At 50.0% G+C, this 22,418-nt stretch overlaps 1 protein-coding gene across 2 annotated transcripts; it reads left to right on the top strand.

Annotated features, from left to right (window-relative positions):
• The first annotated feature begins 314 nt into the window (after positions 1-314).
• EDN3 (endothelin 3) lies at positions 315-22,145 on the top strand. 2 transcript variants are annotated; one of them, XM_058562386.1, is made up of 5 exons: positions 315-846; positions 1,470-1,758; positions 17,821-17,982; positions 18,664-18,741; positions 20,599-22,145. In XM_058562386.1, exons 1-5 carry the CDS (start codon positions 795-797, stop codon positions 20,600-20,602), a joined length of 585 nt encoding a protein of 194 aa, XP_058418369.1. In that variant the 5' UTR covers positions 315-794; the 3' UTR covers positions 20,603-22,145. The 2 variants fall into 2 exon arrangements, with proteins under 2 accessions (XP_058418369.1, XP_058418368.1); XM_058562385.1 differs by having other exon boundaries at positions 317-846; positions 20,603-22,145.
• The last annotated feature ends 273 nt before the right edge of the window (positions 22,146-22,418 follow it).

Below are 22,418 nucleotides of genomic sequence, written 5' to 3'. Positions count from 1 at the left end.
GTTGACTTTGCTCTGGGGCCACTGCCCACACCCCCTGGCTCTGAGCTCCTGGGAGAGGCAGGGAGACGCCGCCCGTGCCTGAGTCACGAGTGTAAAGTTCGCCCAGGGCCTTGGCAGCCAGGTCTTGTGCAAGGGTACGGTGTCATTAGGTGAACATTGAGAAATGTTGCTTTCCCTTAGACCCTGAGATGAAAGATAACAGCCTTTCTACAGCAGCCTTTATCTCTCCTATTGTTCTGGGGGTGGGAGCTACAGGTCCTGGGGCAGCAGAGCGGCAGGGGTGGGGGTGGTGAGCCCGCGCGTGTGCGTGTGTGTGAGTGTGTGTGTGCGCGCGTGGCCTTCCGGCAGCTGTCCCGGCCCCCACCCCACTCCACCCCATCGCACCCGGCCCGGAGCGCCGCCCCCACCCCTCGCTGTGCTGGGTGCGCCGCGGGCCTCTGCGTTCCTGGCCGGCTCCCCCCGCGCCTAGAAGGCGACCCCCGTGCGCCCCGGGTTCAAAGGCCCAGCGCGGCAGCTCCAGCCCCTCCGGGGGGCGGGGAGCCGAGGGGGGTGGTGCGGGAGCCAGAAAAGCCCGAGCCCACAGCCGGCCAGCCCTGCGCAGAGATGGGCAGCGCGCTCTGAAGTTTGTGATCGTCGCAGCCAACTCCTGGCCGGAGCCCGGGACGCAGCGAGCCAGCGGCCGGCCTCGAACCCCCACAGCTGGAGGCGAGGCCCGCTTGTCCGGCCCGAGCGCCCTTTCGCGGCCACAGGCACCCATCCTCCTGGCCCGGTGCTGCCGCGCCTGATCGGGGTTCATGGAGCTGGGGCTGTGGTTCCTTTTTGGGCTCACAGTGGCCTCCGCCGCAGGTAAGCGGGCGGAGCGGCGCGCCTCTCCTGGCGCGAGAACACACAAAAGGACCCTGGGATGGGGGGGCGCGGAGAAGGTGTGCATTGCGGGGAGCAGTCTCTTGCCTGGGTTCGCCACCCTTAGAGGCGCCTGGGGGAAGGCTGGGGGGCAGAAGCGGAGCGCACGGACTACCCCAGGGGCTCTGGGGGTTGCAGCCCACGCACAGGCTGGAGACCTGTGGCCCTGAGCCGACTTGGTCAATTCTTCATGAAGTTGGGAATTTTTCAAAAAGTTTGCAAACTATTCAGAAACTGTGCAAAATGATTGCAAAGTTTTCAGAAAGTGTGCAAAATGCTTGCAGGTTTTCAACGGGTGCAAATAGCTTGCAGACTTCGCAGAAAGTGAAAATAGCTTGCAAGCTTTTCGCCAAGTCTGCATATAACTTGCAAACTTTTCAGAAACTGCACATAGCTTTGCAGACTTTTCAGAACGTTTGGCATAGCTTGGAGACTTTACAGACAGTGCAACCAGCTTGCAAACTTTGCAGCAAGTTTGGCTGCCCCCTCCCCCAGGTTTTGGGCATGGCGGGTGTCGGGCGCCTGTGCACTCAAGAGCTCAGGGGCCCTCAATCTGCCTCCTGCAGGATTGGTGCCTCGCCCCCAGCCTGGGGATGCTGGCAGGAGCGGCGCATCCCGGGGTCCCCTAGCAGCCAGATCTGAGGGGGACAGCGAGGAGACTGCGGCCACGACGGCAGCGCAGGGTCCAAGTCCCAGAAGCCCCGGGCAGGAGCAGGGACCAGGTTGGTTTGGGGAACAGGCGGTCCAGGGGGACCCTGTGCCCCGCCGAGCCAGGCGCTGCACTTGCTTCACCTACAAAGACAAGGAGTGTGTCTACTATTGCCACCTGGACATCATCTGGATCAACACCCCTGAGTGAGTCCTCCTGGGGGTGGGGCATGTGACCCAGAGGGTGGGGGCCCACGGGCCAGGCCACCTCTTCACGCTCCACAGGACCTCGTCCTGCCCCAGCACGGTCAGCCCAGAGCCTGCCCTGGCACAGCCTTCAGCTCTTGCTGGGGTCTCCTGCCAGCCTAGGTCCAGTCTGAAGGTCAGAGGTGTGACCCCCATCCCCTTTAAGGGCCTGGCCCAGGAGAAACCCAATCCCAGAGCTTCTGATCAGGTGGAAGGGGGAGCCTTCCCTCCCAGTGAGATGAGCCACCAGAGGGATCAGATACGTGAGAAGTCCCTCTGAGCCTCTGTTGTGAGACAGAGGAAGCCCCAAAAGTTATCTCCTGCCCCAGGGGCTGAGTGGGCCTGTCCCCTGTCCTGACCCTGCCAGGCTCCAAGGAGTTTTAAATTCCTTGAAAGCAGCCTGCTCTCCAGGGAGCACAGGGGTGGGCTTGGCAGGGCCTGGTGGAACCTGCCCAGTCAGGGTGAAATTCCATGGGCCCCAACCAGGCTCCTTTCCTCCCAGGAGTGGAGTGCCGACCGGTCCTACCACAGGCTGGCTGCCGTGGCCCACTGTGGTCCACTGCCACAGCCACAGGTGGCCTCTCCTTCTCCCCTCCAGTCCTTAAAAACTCTCTTCCTGTGGGACTGAGACGGTACCACCTGTTAGTCCTGGTGTCTGCCTTGCTGTAAAGTCAACCCTCTCCTGAGGCCGTGGGGAGAGTGCTCTGCTGTGGGGAGGAGCTGACGGCTTCCCCATTCACGTCCTCAGCAGCAGGGAACCCCTTCTGCAGAAACATTGTCCTGCAAACAGTGGGGGGCTTGGCCTTGCTCTGGTCACCAGCCGTCTGGGCTTTGCCTTTTGGATCTCTAAAGTCTGGACTGGGACCAGATGTCTCTACACTCCGTTCCTTACGTGTTCTTGGCATCTCTTGGGACTCCTCCTTGCACCCTACTAGGGATTCTTATCGAGGAGCTGGTTGTGAACGGAAATCCTTGGCCTGGAAAGGTGACTTTGCCACTGTGTTTAGAGCCACCTTGAATCATGTCCCTCATGGCTTCCTTCATCCCCAAGCCCATTAACCTCTGAGCTCTCTGGGTCACAGCTTCGATGGGGCTCACTTATCCACCTTGTTTCATGGACACCTCGACAATGAAGTGCAAAGGAGGGTAAACCTGAGGGTCAGATGTCTTTCAAACCAGGTGACAACACTTCTAACTACATGTGGGCTAGATCTGGAAAGTCACCCCATTATGCCAGCATGGCAGACAGTCTGGCTTCAGCCAGCAGGCTGAGTGTTTGGGGCTCAGAAGGACCCGCACTCTTTTTAATGCTCTGTGATTGCCGTCTTGAAATTCTTAATAATTTATGAAGCAGGGGCTCCGCATTCCCATTTTATCCTGGGCCCCACAAATTATGTAGCTGATGGTAGAATTTGCCTGCTGAGCTGTGTCTGATCAGACTCCTAGACATACCGTCAGCCCACAGTAGGGAGGCTGGCGGCCCTCCCTGTCCTCCTCCCACTGTCCTCCATGGGGAAGGTGCAGTGGTGTGTTTGTTGGGGAGGCTCCTGGATGGGGCTGCCGTTGATCGCCTTCTCTTCTCCAACAGTGATTAGGGTCACCTTTTCTTACAGCCGCATCACCCTAACACTTGCTCTTTCTGATTCTTACCCTCCTGGCATAGTGATCTGACCAAATTAGCTTCACAGAACCAAGACCCAGGGCAGTCAACAACGGGACTGAGTCTTGCCTTGGCTAGATCCTCAGCTGTGAATCTAGAAGGAGAAAGAGGAAAGCCAACCAAATTCAGGGCAGGGGGCCTTGGGGCAGAGAGACAGAGGGGAGGAAGGAGAGGATTTGGAGACCACCTCACCTCTCTGCCTGTTGCCCAGCCCTGAGCACTGGCCGAACGGAAGCGATTGCTTGAAATGCATCTGAGAGGCCAAGCCAACACCCCACAATCTGTCTGAAGTCCTGTCTCATGATTTCAGTTGTGCTGAAGCCTGGCTCTTTGACTTGTTCCAGGCCAGCCAGCTCGCTCACGCTCCCTCACAGGGTGATTTACCTCTTCCCTGCCTCCCTGACCCTGATTCGTGTTAAACACTAGGAAAGAAGGATTAAAGATGGTGTTTGGGAGTCCCTTGAGCTATGTGGGAAACAAAAATGACAATAGCCAGACTTGAGTGTTTCAAAGTTAGACAAGAAAATAATTTTTGTAAGGAAGACTTTTCTGGATGGTCTTTCTCTTTCTTCCTGTCTTTCTTTCCTCCCTCTCTCCCTCCTTCTTTCCTTTCTTCCTTCGTTCCTAAAACTCTCTGTTGATATGTAGACAGAAAGGCCCATTTGCCATCTTTGAGACATCTTGGGCAAGATAGCAATGCGAGAAAATGGGCTGCAGGGAACGGGCCTTTGGAGAAATGGAAGAATCTGAACAATTACTGAACTGAGGTAAAGGGACGATGGTGGTGGGTAATGAGGCCTTTTCCAGGTCCTGTCCGCCCTCTTCTGGCACAGCTCCATCTCTTGAGCTCTCTCCCCTAGCTGTCACCCTCTCTCCTTTGGCAGACCCACCTGGTCTCTCGAATCTTCTCCAGTGTGTGATTTGCGACCCATCCCTGCCGCTGGCTGCTCTGGGAACCTGGAGTCTTGATCCTTGTGCCTTAATCACGAGTCTTGAACTCGGGGTGATTTTCAGCTTTTGGTGTCTTTCCTCCTACTGCCTCTCCAGTCGCAATCCTGCTCTGTCTCGGAAGGACGTTTGCAAGGTTGCAGGCACTCTATGCATATGGTCGTTATACTACATTTAAGGACCTAAAAAGTTTCCTGCAGGAGTAACATAGGGAGTTCCCACGAGACCTGTTTTGCATCTCATGTGGAAAGTGAACGTCTGGTTAAGGCTCAGGAGACCAGTTACTCCCTGAAGTATCTTCCAGGTATAAGATCTGAGGTTCTCTGGTTCTCCCACGTTCTCCTGCCTGCTTAGTTCTTCTGGACCTGAGCTGGTCAGCCCTTTCTGCCAGCACCCAGCAGGTAGTAGACACTCAGTCGTGCTGGTTGACTTTTGGTTAAGTCCTGTCGCCTGGTGATTCTTCCTTGTCTTTGCTGTCACTGAGCTTCTAGTCTGCAATGCTTTCTCCCATGAATGAAGCTTCTTGTTCCAGGGTGCGGGATGCGCTCCAGAGGCCTGTACATCCTTGTGGACATGTGTGAGAGTGTGGATTTTTCCGGGGCTGTTGCCCATGACTTCCATTATATCCTCCAGAATGTCCATGGCCCCAAAGAGGAACCAAGTGTGTCTTTGCGCATCTGCACTTCTTGCCCGTGTGGAGGCGGCTGCGATCACAGCTAGTCCATGGGATGGTGGGATTTTTGTGACTTTCCTTGTCCATGTCGGGAAGCCCTCACTGTCCAACCCTCCCCCAAACGACCCCACCATTGCCAACAAAAACAAAAACAAAACTCCAAATCAGAGAAAAATGCATCCCATCTTATGGTCATGGAAAATTTGCCAAGAATATGATAACAAGGGGAGAGGTAGTGAACAGGTAGGCCATGTGTTTGTGTATTTGTACACTTGGAGTTGTTCTCCATGAGTACACTTGAAAAACAGAAGTATCCTACAATGTAGTGGGGGATTGTATTCATCAGGGTCTCCAGAGAGACAGAACCAATAGGATGTGTGTGTGTGTGTGTGTGTGTGTGTAGATATATATATCTATATAACTATACACACACACAAGAGGAGTTAATGTTGCAGTCTTGAGTCCAAGGGCATTCTGGAGGCAGAATTCCTTCCTCTTCAGGGCACCTCTGTCTTTTCTGTTAAGACCTTCAGTGGATTAGATGAGGCCCACTCACATTATGGTGGGTAGTCTGCTTTACTCAAAGTCTACGGATTTAAATGTTACTCACGTCTGAAAAATACCTTCCCAGCAACATCTAGACTGGTATTTGACCAAATATCTGGGTACCGTGGCCTAGCCAAGTGGACACATAGAATTAACCATCACAGGGCTATTGGTTCTAACTATACCCCACAGCAGGCCAGCCCCTCCATGCCTGCCACCGTACACCTGGCTGGAGAGTGAAGCCAGTCCATCAGATGGTTGATGGAGCTGCAGGACACCAGCAAGGAGCCCCACTGTGTTTCTCCCCACTTTGTTCCCTAGAATTAAGGGAACCTGCCATCTGTTAATCCCTCCAAGGACATAACAAGGGAGGCATTGTGATGCTGTGACAGTGACCGTGTTTTCCAAAGAAAAACCTGAGCCACATGGACTGATGAGTAGGAAGGTATTTATGAAAAGAGCAGTGCAGGATGTTCGAACTCATGAGTGTGGTGGAAAATCTGGGCTCTACAATCCCTGCTCGTGGGAAGACTCCAGACCCAGGAGCTCTGCCCTGAGTCCTGGCTCTGACTCACCACGTGGCTTGGGGGTGGAGCCGCCCTCTCTCTGCGCCCCTTCTGCAAGGTGCAGACAACAGTCTGACTCTAGGATAGCGGCCTAACAAGATAACCAACCTGGCCACCCCGGCTGCTTGAAGCATGCCATGCCGGCTCAATCCAGCAGGAATGACATTTGTTTTGGGTTCTTTTCCTCCCCAAAGAAGTAGAGTAAAAAATTAAAAAAATAATAATAATTAACAAAACATTTAAACTTGTATTTTGATGTGTTCTACTACAAAAAGGCAACAATTCAACAGATTCATTTTTGCTATCTATGTTGTTCAAGAAAGGCATGTCAGCATGTCTCCAAGAAGGGACATTGCAAATTTTAGAACATCCTGGTGGAATGGATGGATCTGGTACCCCAGCCTCCTGCTAATGTGGAGCCAGCTGTCCTCCCTGTGATTTCAGGGACCCTGATAACGGTCACCCGACCAGTGAGCCAGGACTGGGAGTATTGTTGCTGGAGATGCAGCTGTTGAGGCAGAGGGACAGAGTCTTTCTGGCCTTTGTGATAATCTCGGTGATGCAGATGATGGGGATGATGGCCAGTGCTGATGTTGACCATGATTCCTACGAGTAAAGATGTGTGAGGATGGTATGAGAAAGCACATGGGACATGCTCAACACAGTGCCTGGACTCTAGTGGACACTCAGTACTGCATGAGCATAGAGATAACTATGCAAACTCTGGGCCTGCATAAACCCTTCCTGGGCCAGGGCCGGGGATCTCGTCTGCCATGTCCCATTCTGTGGTTGGAGGATGCCATTGAGTTAGGACGTTCTTTCTCAAGCACTGCTGAGGCTGGCCTCTCGGACCATCCAACCCTGGTCTTGCCCAGCCTCCTGGAGTAACTCTGAGCGAGCCTGCACCCTCGGTACACCACAGTCCTTCAGGACTCTATGGTGCTTGGTGGACAGTCTATTAGTATTCGATTTACATAAGGTTTACAGCCCCTAGGAAAAGGTGTGCCTGGCTGCCTCTGCTGCTGATAAGCAGCTTGATAAGGATGATGGTGGCCAAAGGTTGTTCTAGGCTAGATGAGATTTGGTACCACCCTTTCCGTCCCTCTTTTCTTGTTTTCTATGGCTGCTTCTTCGGTAAATAATTGGAATATTTGAGGAATGGGGCATGGTGTTCTCTGAAGGCTCTAGCCTGGAGCTCTTTCCACTAAATGGCGAGGTAGGGGCAGTGACTGGGATCTGGCACATCAGGATAATTTGAATGATCTGTTTAGAACCTCTTTGTTAAAGGCCTCGTGATGAAATCGTGGAAAGGGGTCTGTCTGCGTTCTTATGTTCTTACCCAGCGAGTCCAGCTGAGTAGACATAATCCTTGCAATTTGCATACCGAGGAACCCATAGGGCTCTGGGGCCCTTGGACCCTCATTTCCAATCTCACCCAGCACTGCCCAAGACCTGAAGGGTGGGTAACCAGGAAGCGATCCCAGGAAATACTATTGACATCTGTTTATGAAAAATGATATATAACTAAGGACCCATAAGAGAAGATGGTATCTGCCAGACTAAAAATTATCCTGCACTCGGGGCTCTGGCTGATCGTGGTTTTACTCTGAGTTTCTTCCCCCATGTAATCGTTTCTGTCTTCTCCTTGGAAATCTAGCGTGCATTTAAACCTTAGTTTTGAGTTCAAGTAGCCTCTGTTAGAACATTTTGCAGCCAGATATGTCTTTAAAATTTGAGGGCCTTGAGGCTAAATTTCAGAGTTTGCTGGAAAAGTCGGCTCACACAAGGTGACCTTTCTGCTGGGCTCACTCAGACCAAAAGCCCTCTTTTCTGAGAGTGGGTGTGAGGAGGTGAGGGAAAGTCCAGGAGCAACGATGAGCTTAGTTGAATTGCAGCTGATCCTCACGCAATGAGAGAGGGACTTGAGGCTGGGAGGCAGTTGGATTTGCAGCAAGAAAACTTGATACAAAGAGGTTGTGACCCTACATGACCCCAGAGGGAGAATTTGGATTTCTGCTAGATGAAAGGGATGGTGCAGCTAGGAACTTGGCCTTAAATCTGAAGGCAGATGAAAGGCTCTGACATCTCTGGTGAGGTTTGTTTCTTGTAAGAATTTAAAACAAAGGAAGCTGGGCAGCAAACAGTGCTTTCCTTACGGAGGCCCCACGGCCGTGGCTGGAACTCAGCACGGCTTTATAACTCCAGCTGGATCCGCAGCATCTCAGCGCGTCCGATGGGGGCTGGAGAGAGGCCCCGTTCATACCTCCAGGTAGCCTCGTGTAACCACTGCTCAGCTTTCTAGCACATAGCAAATGAATTGGCTGTTTACAGTGAGGAAATGACCCATGCTCATTCTATGTCATGTGTCAGATGGTAATGGAGAGTTCCTTAAAATGGGACACACACACACACACACACACACACACACACTTTTCCTCTATTTGGGATAGGAACCAATTTTACTTAGAAGGAAAATAAATCCAGACAATGGCCACAATATGGATGAGCTGCTTGTCTAGACACAGTTTGGCGTGCTTCTAAACTCCTGCTCACCCACCAAGTCTCCCAGGGGCAAGCAGGACAAGGCACCCGGTTGCCTTTCTCCTCTGCCCCAGCTCAGAGTCTTAGGAGCCGAGAGCTTTCGGAGAACTTGGTGACGTTCAAAGGCCTGGAGAAACAGGCCTTTTCTTTTATGGCCTTCTCAGGGCCCACTTAGCAGGAGGTCTTAATAAACAGTAACTCTAGACCAGGGCAGCCAGGCAGCCCTGTGCCCCAGCTCAGTATTTAAAAAACAGAAACAGATTCATTTCATGAGTCCATGAGAAAGGCGCAGAGGCTGGTGTGGCTGAGACGTCACGGTGCTTTCTCAGCGAGGGCAAGAGTGGCCCACGGGCGGACAGTTCCGCCCACAACTTGGGGAGTGTAAAGCAGCTTTGCCAGAAGTCAGAAGCAAGTCAGTGAGGAAACAGAGGTGTGTATCTCTTTCCTGGATTTGTGTAAATCTGATCTCCGTGGGTTTCTTGCAGGGCTGAGAGTACGGTGAGGCAAGTGATATACTCCACCAGGTGCAGCATTCGAGGAGGTGTCAAGTCAGTAGTAAAGATAAATAAAAGTTAATGCAGTATTTTGAAAAATCAAAATTATTGCAACAGTTTCATAATTAACAAAATATGAACATTTTTAGTAAAGGCAGGATCTGACCCTGTGCTTGCCCAACTTGCCTCCTCGCCTCACCCTAATTCTTGTCTGGGGATAACGTCTGTACTTCTGTAGGGACTCAAGTCTTCTTAGTTTGAGATAAATGATCAGTCAATCAGAGCTGCCAAAAGGGCATGGCACAAGGGCATGAACAATAAAATTAGGAGGAAAATGAGCGTCTTTATATCGTTGTGATGGCGAATATATCTTTGTTCAGTAGGATTTTCCATCCTGACGGTGAATTCTCCTCAAAATTGGCAAGGGCGTCTTCTCTTGTTTTCAGTGGATTGTTTAAAGGGATGTGTAATGAAGTCTGTATTTTTTTTTTATCTCCCTACAAATACCCCCATCCTTAAAAAAATACCTGCTCCTTATTTTACCCCTTCTGTTTCCACTGCTGGGAACTATTTTGAGCCACATCTGTCTGCAGCTTTGCATAAAGTTATAATGAGGCCATGCCAGACAGACGTGGATTTCTCATGCCTACATTCGACCTGGAATTCGTCAGGGTCACTGGGGGTGGGGAAGAGAAACTCTAGCCTAACTCATATGGACACATTTGGGTTGTACCAGATGGAGGGGAGACCAGCTAATCTGTAGGATTCCGTGGATGGATTCATTCCCCACATATCGGAGGTGTTTGTTTCCCTAACTTTTTTTTGAGCTGTAAGTCTTGAAGATCTCAGCCCGCGCAACAAAGACAGAAGGATTTTTCTGTTGCTCTCCTTTCCTTCGACCCTGTGCTTCTTCCAAATATCTTAAGTGTGTGTGAGCCTGTGTTAGGGAGGGATGTTCCTGTGTTCCAGTGAGCTGATGTGATGATAGTCTGTGGCTTTGGGGTTATTTTTAAGCTCAGTTATATGGTAATAGGGCATGGCAGAGTATAAACAGTTTAGGCCAAAGCTTTCTAAATACATTTGGTGAGATCCAGGGAACCTCTTAGCTTGGGCAGGGCGGGGACCCCACATTTAGTTGTGGTTTTATTGCTGGAGTGAAGGGCTAAGGCCTTCTCTAGTGATTGTGTTCTTTGGAGATGATCAAGTGACAGTGAGGGCATTTGAGAATCTCTAGGGGGAATTTGGAGCTGGACAGACCTTTCCAGAGATCCAGCCCTTTCATTTCTCAAGCCCAGAGGGAAGGCGCTCACCCAGGGACTCTCAGCGAGTTATTCTTCAATTTGGACCAGAAACCTGGGTCTGCCAGCCTAGAGAAGCCTCTGATGCCTCACCCGTCTGTGCTACCTGGTTTCTCCATCATGGTGCTGATGTGGCTTGCAGGAGTTATTATCAAGACACAGTTCCTCCACTCAAGTACTCTGGAGACCGTATTCTTTCTAGGAAAACCCTCAAGGATGGGCCCATTGAGGACTGCAATAGTAGAAATCCAATCAATCAACCAAGAACTCTATATATTTGGGAGATTGGGTGTGACCTACAAGCAATGGCTAATTTAGACCTCCTATCTTCCTTCATTCACTTAACAGATATTTACTGATATTGAGGTATTATTGAGCACCCACTCTGAGTCAGACACTGCATTGGCTGCCCTGAGTGCAGAGGTGAACAAGGCAGAAACAGTCAGTGATTCCAGCTGGACAACGTCCAGCTGTTGCTGACCCCCTGGGGACAGGAAGGAAGACACACCTGCAGCATAGGTGAAGAAACAACCCCGGTTCTTGGGTCTGATTGGTGAGGGTCAGAGTTCAACATTCTCTTTGCAAATGCATATGAGTCTGGTAAAATTCCCAAACAGCCAAGTCCTGGATAAACCCAAAAGTTGTGTTTTTTGTGGGGAGGGGGAGGGATGTCTTTTAAAAAAGCTAACCACCAACCCGCAGCCCATTGCTCATTCTTTTGATATTTCCAAATACTCCAGGGTCATCAGCTGTTTCCCAGGGCTGCGGAAGGAGGACTTTCCACATTGGCGGGTGGTTAGATGAGCAATCTTGAGGTCTTCGGACTTAAAGATGCGAGGATTTTCTGCAGCGGAAGTAAAGCTACAAATTGCCAGTTCACTTTACATTGTTTGTGAGCATAAAGTTTGTGTAATATTCTTTAGAACCAGGAGTGTGTGTGTTTTCTGCTGGTATAACAGGGTCACCGAGGAGCTGTATTTCCTGGCCTATTTTTCTTCGCTGGAGGTTGGAAGAGCACCCTGTAATCGTCTGGCATGAGGCCTGGCCCAGCAGACTTGCACAAGCGTTCGATGAGTGGACAAGGAATAAGTGTGCTGGAGGATAAGACTTCTGAGGCGGTTAACCAAGTGTCTGGGGGCTGGGCTCTGAGTGTTGGATAGCGTGCTTGCTTCCACCTGCCCGAAGGACGGTGTGATCCAAACCAAACATCTCACAGTGGGCACTCCTGGGAAGAAAGGACTCCAGCCAGCTTAGTGTGCTGGGTTTTGTCCTGATTCTGAATGCACTCTTTTGTGTTTTGTTGCAATGAAGAAAATTTCTACTTGTCTTTGGCAACTGGAGAGACTCCGGGTCTTTCTATTAAACCCAAGAGATCATGGTTGCAGCAATCTCAAGAAAGTGAGTTCCGGGGCTCCTCTAGAGGTCACTGGTTGAAGCAACAGAAACCTAGTCTAGCTAACACAGCATACAAGAAGTTTATTGGAAGGATGCAGGGTAGCCCACAGACTGGGAGGGAGAAGAAGCAGCAGGCTCAGAAAGGAGAGGTCCCAGGACTGGACTGGGGGTCATGGGCACAATCAAACAGACAAGGCAGGATGGGGCCACCTGGCAAATAGCAACTCCATGGTATTTTCTGATCTGGAGTTGCTTCACTCCGTCATTTTGAGAGAGAGAGAGTCAGATTGACCCAGCTTGGGTCACCTGAGGAAGGTGAGGCATGCTGATTGACAAGCTCACCAAGGCCTCACACAAGGAGGGAGGGTTAATTCCCTTGGGGAAAGATGAGAGATTGGATTCCAGGAGACAAAAACAATGAACGTTGGCCCCAGGCCCTAGAGAATTCTGGGCTTTTAAGTCCTTTGATAGGGGTACTCCTGTCTCTGAGCTTGTGTTCCCCTTTGCCTCCATGCCTTTGTGCACAGCGGGGGTTCCACTGGATGCTTGTTGAAGTGAATGGATGCTTTTATAGGCCTTTGAGTAGTCAGCCACTTCCTATAGTTACTTCATCCTGTCGTACTCCTTAGAACAAAGTTCTTAGCCAGCAGTTCTTTCTGGTTAAGGTTACAGAGATAGTAAATGAAGGCAATCCACACCTTCCTCCTTGCCCAAGAAGATATTTCTAAGCTTGGGAGAGCGAGTGAATGGGGCCTTCTAAGGAAGGAATTTAATAAACTCTGAAATTGAGCCATAGTTAGAAAGCGTGTTGGAGTCTAGAAGTTGTTTCTCAGGGGAACAGTGGGAGGTGGTATCTAATGACCGCTGGTGCCTGGCAGCTGGGGGCTGCCTCCTGCCTGTCTGCCCAGTGGGAAACAGTTGTTTCTCCTCCTCTCGGCCGCAGGACAGGTCAGGAAAGTCATGCCTTCTGTACAGTATGTCCCCTGGGCCCAAAGGCAGTATTGCCTTTGCTTTCCCATTTCGAAAGTAAAAATGCGAACTGAGGGAGGTGGCTCATCCACTTAACATTCTGATTGTGAAGTGAAAATGTTCTATTTGTTGGGGAGATAGTCAGAACTTGGGCTTTTTAAAATTGAAAACAACTATATTTATAAAAATAGTATCCAGTACTAATTTTGGCACTGTGTCATATGATCTGTCTGGCCTTGCTTTATGTGACAAGCCACTAGACCAGGGGCTGTAAACTCAAATGTCCGTGAGGGCCCAGGTAACAAAAGTGAGCAAAGAAGGACAGGTGTAAAACTCTTGGGAGTGGTGGGGACTAGGGCAAAATGAAGTGCTTATGCGCAGTCTCTGACTTTATTACTCAGCTCCAGGCAATTGTGCCATGTTGGATTGTGGGGTTGGTATTAGTATAACTTCCAGTTATTCGAGAGAAGCTGGTAATGGGATGTTTATGTGAAAATTTCAGATTTAAAAAAACCCTCTATTGATTGAAGCCACAAAATGCCAACTTGCTGACCTCTGTACCAGGTTAAAACTTTGTGTGTAGAGGGCCACTTGTCTTTGTTCATGGATGTCCCCCCAGAGTCTAGCCCAGTGCCGGCACATTGAGAAACACTCAGCAAGTATTTGTTGAATGCTATTCAATGGGGGAAAATGAAAACTGGGAGTCTGAGGGAACGACAGTTTGATAAACTATCCTGAGAATTTAGAATTTGGCCAGGGAAGCTCCTTTGGCTGCTTTTGGTGGGCCTTTGTGAATATCTGTATCCCTCCTTTAAACTTCAGGTGTAGAAACCAGTGTCCTGATCAGAAAGACGGAGGTGGTTAATTCATTTATGAAAAGGCAATCCTGAAATTAAAAACAGAATCTTAAAAAAAGAAGTCAGCTTTCCTTACTTAAAAACTTCTTGTACAGAGAAATCAAGTGCTTTCAGTGTGAAGCTGCAGATGAAGAATGAATACGGGAGATTTGGAAGTTTAATATTTAATAACATTTATATGTGACATTTGGGAAAAAGTGGTAAATAAGGAACACTGTGATAAACAAGATTCTGACATCACCATCACTCATCACTGTTTGGTGTAACACATAATGAATGTTCTGAGTACATACGTTTCAGGGACAATTTATTACACAAAGACACACGACACTAGACATTGCATACGTAGGTATGCGGGAGGAGTGTTCTGTTTTGTCTGAGAGCAGTTGAATTGATCTTCTCATCTGCTTCTCTTTTGTATGGAAGCCTGTGTTATAACTGAAACATTAACAGATGGAAGAACTGCCTACTTTTATGAAGAATCGCGTTCTCCAAACCCTACTGTAGAACAGTAGGTTAAAGCAATTGGTCAGAGAGGGCTGGTCAAAGGTTCTGAGCCAACTGAACTTCATTTTCATGGTTCCACCATTAGATCCTTCCAATTCACCATTCAAGAAACAGCAAATGACAAAGAGCATCAACACAACTGAAATACAAGTGCTTGTTATACAGGCAGTGTTGAACGACGGATTGGCCAAAATGAGGTGTGGCAGAGAATGGCATTGCTGTGCCGTGTGGCACTCTGGTTACCCGTCTTTATTACTTAGTCACACATCTCAAATGCAGACCTGGTAGATGGGATTTTTCTGTCTGATACAACTCTCTTGAATTCTCAAACCAAATAAGCAACAACAGTAGCTAACATTAATTTGCTGCTAGCTCTTTGCTAAGTACTTTTCATGCAGTGCAGTGTGTCATTCAATCCATCCGACAACATTTTGTAGATCAGGAAACTGTCAAGAGGGTGGAGTGATCATCATGTAAGTGCTTTACAACATCATAATGGCATTACCTGGTAATCTTCTCTGTGTTCTGTGTACCTTGCACATACCAGTATATATTGGTTTGTAATCTTTCCTGTAGCCATTTTTATACCCCAGCATGTGAACTCCTGGAGGCACAAACATGCATATGCCTTTCTGCAATGCATTTCTTCCCAATCACACTTAGAATAATACTAGGTGTATATACAGTGGATGCTTGGAAAATGTTGGAGTTCTTTGTAATGAATTTTATGGTACTGAATTTTTTAGGTTGGAAAGAATCCAGTCTTGCCAGACTAGATTAACTCACAATTAACTACCAGTTGCTCAGTTAACAGTCTTCATTTGCTCTGCCTTGTGCTGGGTTCATGGCAGGTATAAAAAAAGTAGAAGACCTGCCTTCTACTCGTGAGGAGCTAGGGATCCACTCTTAGATCTGAACAAGAAGGACCCTGCCTTGGGCCCCGTGGGTTAGAGGGGTGCCTCTGACCCTCCTCCGGCCATGTCTCGCGCCCCATTGCAGGGAGTCTATGGGAGTCTACCGCTTCTTCTAGACTGTGCTCCAGGTATTCAGGATCCTGAATCTCTTATCCAAATGTCCCCAAGCCCACTTCCAGGGCCTGTGCACGTATCTTCCAGGGTCTGACATCCAGGGACAGAACAGGGCTCCAGGCACGTCTCCCACAGCCTGGAGGGTGGCCAAAGGTGGCTCCTTGGAGGATGGGGGCCAGATGGAGCTTGGGAGTGCCTCCACATGGCAGTGGAAGAGGGCCCCCTTGGTGTGGGATGAAGCAGAATAGGAGAGAAGGTGCTGAGTCTCCTTGGGCTGCCATGTGCCAACACAGAACCCCAAGAACCCCAGAATTCTAAATTCAAGCTGGAACTTCCAAGGTGTTTTGAAGCCATATTTGTTCCGGTAGGAGGATAGAACTCTCTTATTTAAGAGCTTATCAGATTGATTTAAAACCTTTAAATTTTCTGTCTATGGGAGGTGGGCCTCCACTGGAACTGGCACTCTTGTGGAGCGGGCCCTTCTGTGGTCTGTACCCTCTCTTAAGTCCTCTAATTCCTCGGCTTCTCTCAACCCCCCACTCCCCAGGTCAGCCAGCAGAGCGCACATATAGCGGGACACCTCCAGAGTTTCCGCGCCGCAGCACTGCTGTGGGAGGGGAAGGGGCTGTGCCGCTCTGTAAACATTCTTTGAAAATTGCAAGGCCTCCTTTGCATACTGGCTCTTTGCACTTAGCTGCTGGGAAAGCACTTAGCATTGCTCTATTAGCAAATACCAACTGCCTGGTTTCCTTACTTAAAACACTTTTGAGTGTTTTCGCTGAAGTTGAGCAGCTCTGCGCACACAAATGCATAATCAGCTGACAGCAATTTCAAAATTGCAGGTCTTGCTGTTGATGGAAAAATGGGAGTGTTGTTATTCCTTGTGTGTAATTTTCACGAAGAAATGGGGGACTGGGTTTAATGTCAACACTTAGAGATTTAATGTGGCCCTATTACTGGAAAAATATACCTTTAGCCAAATCTGGCCTCACAACAATGTCTGCATTGTTTTGCCACTCCCCCTCCCCCATTTCCCATTCCTGAGGAAAAAGGGGGTTTTAGCAAAGGTGCAGCTCAGAATAGGACTGGACCTTGCTTGCTTTCTCTCAGCACTGGGCCTGCCTTGATCTGGAGGGAACCCGCCACAGCGTCTTTCTCAGCCACCTGGAGCGGGAAGGAGCGGGGAGAAGAGAGCAAGACAGAGAGGAGAGGGGTGGTTAGACTCCTGAGCTCTGGCCTCCAACCAGGCAAGGAAGAAGTCCATACCAAGGTCACGATGGGGCACCCCCTGCTGCACTCACCACCCCAAAAAGCCTCCATGGCGTGTGTTTCAAATTAAAGTAAATTCAATTTGATTTGTTTTGAAAACGCAGAGAGGATGTCAGAACCCCCTCTGAGGCGACGATAGGTGATACTCTCTGGGGCTTACCGAAACCAAGGTGGTTAATCTTGAGGACTGGCAGGAAAGCCAAGACTTATTGGAAAGGTAACTTCTGGCCACATAAGTTTTCTCTCGTTATTAGTAGTTTGTCCCCCAAAGCCTGTTCAGTAGTCCTAAGCGTATGCTTCTAACTGTTTCCCAGCGAACTGCCTGGCAGTCTCTCTCTTCTCTGGAGGGTGATGGTTTGCACACACATGGGCATCAGAAACAGATTTAAATGTTTATTGCTCCGGACGACACCATCACTCTCTTCCCGGCTCCAGCCATAAACCAAATGGGTGAAGTTTCAGGCTGTTTTTCTTTGTTAATAAGACTTTTCCCAAGGCTAGTTCTGTCCTCGCCTGTATCTCACAGGCCACCAAAGCTTCCTCTGATGTTTGTCTCTTTGAGGAAGCGATGTTCCGAGGCCAGGATGCATCTCTAATGGCCGTAATTGCGTTTGTCGTAATCTCATTAGCGCGGACTGCAAGGCTGATGTGTGCACAGAAGAAATTTGGTGCCAGGCGAGGCGGGGCCACGGCCGGCCTTGGGCTGCAGAATTAGGAAGGTGTCTTATTGGTATTGATGACCAGGCCCAGGCGTTGGCTCAAGGACGAAGACTGGGACCAGTATATGGGTCAACCAGAATGTCAGAGTCAGGGGTTTGAGTACAGGGAGAAAAGCCAGAACTGCCCTGGAGGAAGCCAGCACCGGAGGCGTGCTTGCCGGGGTTGGGTCTTGAAAAGACGGGAAGTCCACATGTGCACACACCAGGCGTCTGCTTGGTTCCCTCCCCGAGGGGGCTGGCTGCTGGGAGAACACAGAATTTCCTGTCCGTTTCCCCCAGGTCCTCCCCATCTTTCCATCCCCTTGGCCCCAGGGCACTTTCTGGGAGTACGGGGAAACGGAGGTGAACGATTCCTTCCAGAGACTTCCTAAGACCCAAAGCTCAGGGTGAGGGTGTGAACACCGGTTCCTGGGACCTGCTGCACCTGCGTCACTCATTCCCGTGTCCACTCTCCCAGACCCTCGCCAGCTCCACCCCCACAGGTGCCCAGGGAGCCCGGAGGCGGGGGCATGCTCCTCTAGATGTGGCCCTGACCTTGCTCTGCCCTTTGCAGACAGACTGTGCCCTATGGACTGTCCAACTACAGGAGCAGGAGGTCCGCTGGGCCGTTCCTGCAGAGCCCACAGCCTTCGAAGTGGACGGTACGCTGCGCTTGTGTGGAGAGCGACGACAGGGCCTGTGCACGCTTCTGTACCCAAACCCTAGCTGTCGGCAGGTACGACACCCCTCTCTAGTTTCACTCATTTCCGGATATCAGTTGCCCCTGGGCAAGGCAAGGCCGGAGAGTCTGACTGCCTGGAGGCCCCTGAGTTTGAGACCCTGTAGTCTACTCTAGCTGGAGAGAAGCCTGTGAATCAGTGTGGACTTGAATAAATGAGCAGACCTTGGGTTTAAGTTGGTTTTCACTTAACAAGTATTCCTTTAATGCTCCTCGATCCTCTTTTTTTTTTTTTTCCTTTGGGCCAAGACTCATCAACCCAGCTGGGCAGAGCTGCCCTTTAAAACCCCTTCCAAGAGCTGGTGTTGGTGGGATGGGGCCTTCAGGTGCTCCCCCGTACATACAGAAGACACGCAGACAGAGGGTGGGCTCTCAACACTGCAGGGGCTGGAGTCGTCAGGGACCCAGGATCTGCTGTCTTGAAACCCCAGTGCCATCTGCATTTTTCTTCTTGGCTCCTTAACATCCGATGAATAACCGGGGAGTGAGTCAACGCTGCACTTTTGGTAGAAATCCACCCACCATGTGCTCAGCCTTCAGAAACCGTGCGTGAGACTTGGTCCTTGGGGAATTCACTAATGTGTTCGTTGGTGGGGAAGAGGAAGTCATAATTTGACACTGAAACATCAGCCACATGGAAATGCACCTTGATCATTCAAACCAGCTCTCTCCCCGCAGGAATTCAACGGCAGCAGAAAAACCTGACAAAGAAGAAGTGCAGGCCAGCAGGGCCGACGGAGACCTGCGTCCGAGGAGGTGAAGCTGCTTTCTGAGGCCTCACACCTTCGGAGGCTTGGAGGATGTGTGGGCGGCCTCTGGTCTGAGAGGGCGGCCAGTGCGTGGGGTGCTGCAACCTCAGGCAATGGTGCCTCCGGTAGATCCTCTCTGGGACGAAGCAGGCTGAAGTGTGGCGAGCCACTGCCATTGCCCTGCCCCTGGCCAGCCCGCCCTGTGTCTTAGGAGCTGACCCCTCGTAGCTTTAGAGCGGTGATGTCCAGGCCTGGATTCCACCGGGCCTCGACAAAGCTAGCTGACTGCTGCTTCTCAGAAGCCCGGCAGGCTCATCTACCAGCGCCCATGTTTTGCCTCTGCTCCCGAAGCAACATGTGGTCTTTAAAAAAAAAAAAAAAATCCTTTCTTCTTTTCAGCAGCAATTCTGGACAGAGGTGAATCACAGCAGCTTGGCAGCAGGCCCCCCATGTCCCCCAATTCGTTTTATTATTTTTTTTAACCTGCTTGTCTTTTTTGTATGAGAGATCCTGAGGGTTTCCCGCAGCCAGACTGGGTTTATTTGTCAGTCTATCAATCAGAACTTGTTATTAATGACTTGCCCGCACATCGGTGATGGGATGGTAATTTATGTTCATAATAATAGCCTGGGGGGGCTTGGGTTCCTACAGGGACCAATGAAGGGAAGCTTAGACCATGCTCGGTATACAGGAGGCTTTCCAAATTGGTGGCAGATCACTTCTAGTTGTCCAGAGAGGGACCCGTCAGCCTCCCTAATGACAATGGAGAAAGAGGAGGAGGGCGAGGCACAGAGACCCCAGGAGAGCAGCAGTCAGGCCCAGCCGGTCCCCACATTGCCCCTTCATTCTTTTCCTCTTTCTCTCTTCCCTGCCCAAACCCAAATTCCTCTCAGTGAGGGAGGGATGGGATTCAGGCCATCCATCCACTGCATCGTTTATTCATTCACTCACACATTCCTTCAGCAAAGATTTGTTGAGCATCTGTGACGTGCCAGACACTGTTCTAGATGTTGGGGATACCTCAGGGAACCAGGCAAAGGATCTGCCTTCATGGCGCTTAAACTGGGGGAGCCGACAGCAGACCAATATGTAAAATACAGAGGGAGATGTGTGAAGGACGGGAGAGCAGGATGAGGATGGAGTGTGTTGGAGGTGGTTGCAATTTGGGATTGGGTAGACAGGGGTGGTCTCACTGACAGGTGATATTGGCATAAAGACCTGAAGGAAGTGAGGGGTGAGCCAGGGAGTTGAGGGAGGGAAGGGGACTTCAGGCAGGGGAAAAGAAAGTGCAAAGGCCCTGAGGTGGGAATGTGCTGGGCATGTTTAGGGAAGGCGAGTGAGCCCTGCACAGAGAAAGCATGACGTGGCTTTTGCTGTTGTGGTTGTTATTGCTCCGTCAAATGTTCAGAAGATGAGACTAGAAGCACAGGTGTCCCACTGAGGCCCGGAAAGGTGGTTCTTCCAGGTCTTTATGATTCGTGGAAAGCCCTTGTAAGAAGCTTTACGTGGGAAGAAAAAGTCTTTTCTTATAAGTCACGGTCCCTACTTTCTTGCAAGACTCCAGTTAGTAATACCTGGATTCACATTCTCAGAGAGGTCCGGATGCTGCTGTCCTGAGCTTGTGATAATGAAAGATGGGACCAGGCTGCGGAGAGCTCCCACCAGCCACATCTGCTGTTATTATATTCACACCTTTCCAGGTGGATGGCAGGCCCTGAAATTGCCGAGAAGCACTGGCGAGGAGGTTTAGTTCAAAACAGGAAAGGAGCTAGGGATGGGGCGGGGAGAAGGCCCCTTTTCAGCCAGTAAAGAGCTCTTCTTTTGTAACATACCTCTTTTTTTTCTTTTGCCCCCTTTCTCCAAGATAGGTTGAAGTCAAGGACAGACACAGCCAGTAGGCTCTAGACCACCCAGTGCTTGCCCCCGGCAGTGGACCTCCCAGCCCTCGCCTGCCGGCTCTCCTCACTCTTTCAGAAGCCCCTTGAGAGGACGGGCCTGCAGCCTCCTGTGTTAGAAAGGCCTCAGTTACTGCTGCTACATGCTTCACATTTCCACCCCTTGGAGGACAAGGAGTGAGTTTTGCCTGGGGAGAAAACCCACTCAAAAGGTTCTCACTTGACACTACACCCCGACCCCAAGAATGCCCCAATCCAAACCACCCCCGTTTCTCTAATGGGTAAAATGATCCCAGATGTGCCCTGGGGCCTGACACCTCCGACTCCAGTTTCATGCAGGAAATTGTTTTTGGAGAAGTATGGCTCGTTGGGAAGCCACTCGCTGGCTCTCGACTTGACTTCTCCTGGAGAATAAGTGGACGCCAAGCTAACTCTTTGCAAATGTAAAAATGTGCCCATCTTGTAATAGATGCAGCATGCAGCGGGAGCATGTGGACATTCGTGTCCCCACAGAGAGCTGGCACACCGGGTGAGCCAGAGGGGCCGCTGGGCGTCGGCTTGCAGTGCGGATGGTGGCTGCACAGGAGTTGATGAGTTTGAAGCTTATAGGATTTAGATAGAAATTTTCAGCTGTGCTTGGTACCCACCAAAAGAACGTATCTCGAAAAGGAAAAAAGAAACCTTGATATTTGTGACAAGAAAAGAAGAAAGTTAATATCCGCGGGTTTTGAGCCCTGGGACACAGCAGAGAGCTTGCTCTCGCTCAGTTGACTGACTTTCTGCGCCTTTTGCAGACAGTCAGGCTAATGCATAATAGGCCTTGTTCCCAGGAAGCCTGGTACAGGCGCCCCAGCTCAAGGCTGTTAGAGTGAATACTTGCTTTCCTGAGTAAATATGGATCTTTGGGGAATGGCTTCAAAATAAGCCACGAACACAAACTCTTTGTAAATTATGTAAATTCCTATTTATCTGTATAATTGGCAGCAACTGTGAACTGTAATGCCTGGTAGTTCACAATCTCCTTTAGCTGCGCTCTTATAGCCAGGCTGAGATGACTATGAGTGTCTGGAACAGGGGAGAGGACACCCGCCTCCCCCGGCACAGAGAGTGTGTGCCGAGGTGGCGGTGTGGAGACATTGAAGATGACGAATGATAGAGCACTCGCCTTGACCAAATGTTAAATTCTCTCTGAGTCTTTCATAAGTTATTACAGGTATACAAATGCATATCTGTCACAGGGAAATGGAAGGGGCCGATTTGCTAGCAGGATTGTGTACAGTTTAGGGAAGCGATTATTTATTGTGAAAGTAAAAGTAAAGCCACTGTATACATATAGATTTTAAATTGTGTTCTGAATCCAAACTCATATTCCTTAGAGCTTGAATTACATTTTTAAAACGCGTGTGCGCTGTTTGGCTCTGTGGCAACATGATATCTCGGAGAAAAAATTCATTCATTGTGCTAACACTCAGAAAATACTAACTGTCAAATGCATAATAAAAAAAATCTAAAAGTTTGCTCTGATTTGTGGGTTTTCTCACTGGTGTGATATGCATGGTTACGCATCAGCTTTTCATGGACCTCTGGAGAGGACGGAAGGGAGTCACAGTTCAGGAAGCAGAATTCATCTAAAGTCAATTATGGAGCGAGGCGAGCCAGGGGCTGCTTGAATATTAAGGAAGGAGTGGGGTTTGGGGACCATCCGAAGAAGATACAACGTTCAAGGCAGTCGGGAAGAGAGGTATTTGGGGAGAGAGTTGGCTCCTTCCCCTGGTACCATCCCGTTCAC

Source organism: Diceros bicornis, chromosome 19, assembly GCF_020826845.1.
Source record: "Diceros bicornis minor isolate mBicDic1 chromosome 19, mDicBic1.mat.cur, whole genome shotgun sequence".
In the NCBI taxonomy this organism is placed as follows: domain Eukaryota; kingdom Metazoa; phylum Chordata; class Mammalia; order Perissodactyla; family Rhinocerotidae; genus Diceros; species Diceros bicornis.
The sequence above is the reverse complement of the archived record's forward strand: the minus strand, read 5'-3'. Positions and strand labels throughout refer to the sequence as shown.